General features: G+C 54.0%; 1 protein-coding gene across 1 annotated transcript in view; it reads right to left on the reverse strand.

Moving 5' to 3' along the window:
- Window positions 1-1,841: 1,841 nt before the first annotated feature.
- Window positions 1,842-4,932, reverse strand: part of GOLGA2 (golgin A2) — a 19,751-nt gene continuing 16,660 nt past the window's right edge. The window contains exons 20-27 of the mRNA XM_008060643.1: window positions 4,341-4,586; window positions 4,188-4,263; window positions 3,905-3,996; window positions 3,445-3,663; window positions 3,261-3,363; window positions 3,074-3,180; window positions 2,847-3,006; window positions 1,842-2,768 (exon numbers count right to left, since the gene is read on the reverse strand). Of these exons, the coding sequence (XP_008058834.1) occupies window positions 2,557-2,768; window positions 2,847-3,006; window positions 3,074-3,180; window positions 3,261-3,363; window positions 3,445-3,663; window positions 3,905-3,996; window positions 4,188-4,263; window positions 4,341-4,586 (1,215 nt within the window). The 3' untranslated portion in view covers window positions 1,842-2,556. The remainder of the gene's footprint in view (window positions 2,769-2,846; window positions 3,007-3,073; window positions 3,181-3,260; window positions 3,364-3,444; window positions 3,664-3,904; window positions 3,997-4,187; window positions 4,264-4,340; window positions 4,587-4,932) is intronic.

The raw sequence follows: 4,932 nt of genomic DNA on the forward strand, positions 1-4,932 counted from the left end.
GGTTTTTTCTGAATTGGCCTCCTTGGCTTTTGCTTCCTGTACAACTTCTGTGAGTTTTGCTACTAGTTTCTCGTTTCCTGTTCATTTTTTGTCATCCAGTCTCTGATTTCTGTAGCTGTCATCTGGGACCAGTGTTCTGGGGAGTTTCCATTGTTTCTGCTCTGATAACTGCTTTTTCAGGCACTGTCCCTTGAGGACTGAGGGATGCCTGTATTTTTTCGTTGATTTTTTTGTTGATGTTTGTCCCTCATTTGTGACTGATCTCTCTTCACTCTGTAATTCCTCTATTGATTTGTTGCTCTGAAGCTATCCAATTACTCTCTGTTCTAAGGTCCTTTCTGTGGTTCAAGTACAACTCTCAGAGAGAGGGGCACTCAGTTCAGCTCCTTGCTCCACCTTGTGGCAGGTTTCTGTCACTGCAGGTTTTCTTTCCCACTGCTAAACTGGTCCCACCAGCTTTCAGCCCCTGCTGCAAGTACTCTGCTTAAGGTTTATTTCTGTTGCTCCAGCCCTGTTCAGGTCCTCACTCTGCACTTGAAATAGAGCGAGTTCACTGTCTTGGAGGAGGGCGTGGACTCTGCCCTGAAGGGATGCAGTGCTTGGAGAGAGTTCTTCCTGATCTGGCTGGGGAGATGGCCACCAGCCACTGGCAGTGCTGGTTCACTCTGCAGTCAGGCTTCCCCTGTGACCTGTTAGTCCAGCCGTCAGTGGCTGTTCCAGCATGGGTCTTTCTCCCATTCTGCTTGGGCTGTGGTTACCTACTGCCGTGCCGTGTCCAAGAGTCTTCCTGTGTGTGGCCAATGACCCATGTTTGGTTGAGAAGTGGGAAACTGTCCCAACGTGTTTTTGACTCACTTACACACATCTGTTTGCCAGGCACATTTTCAGTTCTTGTGCAAGCCTGGCACATGCAGAGAATAGGGTGCCCTGATTCCTGCATCTGCCTTCACTTTCTGGTCTCAGTGTTCAGAGATCTTTGCTGGGTGCAGGGTGTTTCACCTGTCCAAAAGTGTCTGAGGTGCCTCTGTCGACAGGTGTCCTCTGGGTCCCTACTCATTGCCTTGCTCAGGGCCAGTCTGTTGCTCCATGGTGGCCATCATATCTTCTACCTCTGGCCTTATTTATCTTTATTTTTATACAGACAGGGTTGCCCAGGCTGGATTACAGTGGTACAAACATAGTTCACTGTAGCCTTGAACACTTGGGCTCAAGGGATCCTCCCGCCTCAGCCTCCAAGTAGGGGGGACTACAAACAGGACCCACTGTACCTGGCTTCCCCGAGCTTTTTATAAATCCTTTTATAAGCCTGAGTGCAGTGGCTCATGCCTGTAATCCCAGCACTTTGGGAGGCAGAAGCGAGAGGACTACCTGAGCCAAAGGGTTTGAGACCAGCCTGGGCAACTTGGCAAGACCTCATCTCTACAATAAATCAAAAGTTAGCTGGGTGTGGTGGTACACACCTGTAGTTCCAGTTACTTGGAAGGCTGAGGCTGAAGGATTGCCTGAGCCCAGCAAGTTGAGGCTATGGTGGCCATGAGCATGCCACTGCACTCCAGCCTGGGCAACAAAGTGAGACTCCGACCCCCCAAAAAAAATATTTTTACAATTTAAAAAAAAAATTCTTTCAGATTCCCCCTATTGCCCTGGCAGTCCTCTTGAAACCTCCCAGACATCACTAAGCAGTGCACAGGTGACAGTGCTGGAAGGTCCCCACAGCTCCATTGGACATGCTTAGAACAATTGGGGCTCTGAACAATCCATACGCCTGCTCTATGCTGGTACCAACTCTACCATACGGTGGAGCAGACCCGGGACCTGGTGCTGGAAACAGGAATACTTGAGAAGGAGGATAAATCCATTTATTTTATTTTGAAATAAAAAGCAAAATAAACCGGAGCCGCGTCACCAGGGTGCCACAACCCCATCCCCGCCTCCTTCCTCTGCCCTGTGCTATTAATAAATAAGTTTCCCAGTCCCAAATAATTAGAATCTTCTCATTTGCCAGTTCCAACCACTGCTATTATACAGGGGGTGGCTCAACCCCCAGAATATACAAAATGTTACACAAATACAATATGTACACAGGGGGAGGGGAGCCCAACCCAGCAACCTGTGCTCTTGCCTGGCCAACAGTTAGCCCAACTGTCCACATGAAGAGAATGCCACCCCATTGTCGTGCCCCAAGTGTCTCTGAGTAAGAGAAGGGAGCCACCTAAAGAAGGCCTGCTTGGTGGGGTGAGGCCACCAGGGAGTCCCTGCTACTCCTGAGGGGCAGCCTCCAAAGAAACTGATTTGTGAGCCTGTGGCTCTTTGTTTTTCTGGAAGAAAGCAAACCCAGAAATTAAGATTGAGCCCTGATCAAGATGGCAAAGGGCCTGCACCGGTTTGTCTCCCTGTTAGGCAGGGGTCTTATCTTACTACTCTAAAGATAAAAGGCAGGGAAGGAGTGGCAGGGAAAGGTGGCAGGGGCATGGTGGGAGGGACGGTTGGCAAGGACAGGGTGAGAGGGGAAGAAACAGGGAGGGGACAGAGCCCCCGGCCCCACTTCTCTGGGCTCTAAATGACCATAATCTTCACCTCATCATTTTCGTCAGCCCTGTAGAAGAAGGGGATGCAGGGGCTGTTGCCCAAGCCTGGACGCTCCTGCGGGTTCTGAATTTCATGCAGCAACTGAATGATCTGCTGTGCAGTTAGATTCTCTGGAGGAGAACCCTCCTCCGTCTCTTCTTGTGCAGGTTCCCCGTCAACGAGGCTCACCTCGCAGAGATCTGTGGATGGAGAGAGGCCAGCCTCTGAGCACTGTGCCCTGCCTGGCACCTGCCCCCCTCCCTGAGGGTGCCACTCACCAGCCTGCTGCACGTCAGCAGCTCCCAGCTCCTGGGGGGCTGCAGACCCTGGAGTGGTCTCTACAGCAGGGCTTTGGGCGGCTGCCAGGAATTTGCCATGCCGCTTTTCGCGCTCCTTCACAAGTTGTAACACCAGCTCCTGCAGCTCCAGTAGCTTCCCCTGAAGGGAGAGGTGCTCAGTGCCCACCCACCACCCGCCTGAACTGCAGACAGGTCCTGGGCCCTACCTTCATCTCTTCCTTGTCCTGGGCCAGTCGGCTGATGTACTCCTCCTTCTCTCGGTGCCGCTCCTTCAACACTGCCCTCTGGTTCTGGTAGAGGGCAATGTACTCGCCTGCAGGATAACAGGGCTCAGAGGCTGGCTCCTCCATCCCCAGGGAGCTGCTGCACCATGGCCCTAACACCCTGGCTCACCGATAGTGTCAGTCTCGCCAGAAAGCTGGATGCAGCGATGCTCCAGCTCCTCCAGCCGCTCCTTCAGGTCTGCCTTTTCCCGCATCACTTCAATGAAGCGGCTCTAGAGCCAGAACCCAGAGTCACGGTTGGCAGCAACATGCCACCCCACCCTACGTGGGCCTGTCAGGAGAGACTCTCTCACCTGCAGATTCTCCATGGCCCCCTGGAGGGCCTGGTACTCCTCCTCAGACACAGCCTCGGTCCTGGTCGCAGGGGCTGGTGTCACCTCCTGCGGCGCCTTCCGGGTCAGGTCTGTCAGCTTGACTAGGCGCTGGAAGCGCGCTCTGTGTTTCTTCAGCTGCTCCCGCAGCTGTGCCCGCTCCTTTTCAGCACTAGCCAGAGCCATGTTAACATATGCCACCTGCAGGCAAGACAGGCGTGTTTTTGTGGAGAGAAGCCACCAGGACAAATTGGGGGCAGGGCAGACAGCTGGAGAGAAGCCCCTTTCGGGCCTCTTTGAGTGCACCTGTTGGCTACAGGTGTAACGGTGTGTGATCACTGACTCCAGGAAGGGGAGAGGGTTGAGGAAAATTAGAGGGCCGGGAAACCAAGACAATAAGGGTGTCCAGGCAGCCCAGAGTAAGGCAAGGAGTCGGGCTCACCATAGCTTCTTGGGTCTCAAAGTCCGCTGGGATGGTCAGTATGGGCTGATGAGGGTCATCATCCTTGACCTCCTCATCGCTCAACTCATAACCTGGTGGTACAGCCAGAGGGGTCCTCAGACAACCCGGCAAGGGAGGCACAGGGGCGACCCCTGCCCCACCCTCACTGTGTAACCCGGGACCGGCCCCTCACCCAAGGAGAACGATCAACTGTTCCTAAGTTCTCTTCTAAGCCCTCAGTCCCATGCCACAAGAGTCCCCGGGCTTCCTCAGACTCACTCACCTTCCTCGGGGAGCTCAGTAGAACTCAGCTGGGCCTGCAGCTCCTGGTTCTGCTGGTCGGCGGCCTGCAGACGCTCCTGCGGGCGAAGGCGAGTGAGAAGGCCCAGGTGGCCAGCCCCTCCCCCGTCGGGCCCACTCCCAGCCCCTCCCTCACCTGGGCCACTTGCAACTCCTGGCGGGCCATCTCGGCCTCCGCCTTGCTCACAACTGACTCGTGTTTTATCTGGTCTATGACTTGGATGTGCAGGAGCATTTCCTTGTGCAGCGCCTCCTTTTCAGAGACCAGCTGCTGGTAGGCAGCCACCTGCTGCTGGTAGGCAGCCACGTACTGCTGTAGGTAGGTCAAGTACTGATCTCGCTGCTCCTGCAGACTCTGAGCCTCCTGGTTTTTCTGGTCCATCTGCAGGAAGACCCCAGGTGTGAGGGCAGGCGTTGATTTGCTTCCAGATCCCAAGCCCATATAGGGTGGCAGAGACACTGTTGCTCAACTCATAACCTGGTGGGGCAGCCAGAGGCAACTGCAAACAGAGAACCCTGGCTGCCCTGCTCCTGGCCTAAGTGACTACTCCCCTTGCTCAGAGGCCCATGGTGCCTTCACCCAGACTCACACCCCATCACTTCCTTTCCTATCACTTTAACTGTAGGCCACAGATGGGTGGAACAGGAGAAGGAACCGACCAACTACTGTTAACTGCACACTAAATGCCTACTACCTTACATAAACTATCTTTTTTTTTTTTTTTTTT

The sequence above is a fragment of the Carlito syrichta genome, unplaced genomic scaffold, assembly GCF_000164805.1.
Source record: "Carlito syrichta isolate Samal-C Ts95f unplaced genomic scaffold, Tarsius_syrichta-2.0.1 Scaffold304686, whole genome shotgun sequence".
In the NCBI taxonomy this organism is placed as follows: domain Eukaryota; kingdom Metazoa; phylum Chordata; class Mammalia; order Primates; family Tarsiidae; genus Carlito; species Carlito syrichta.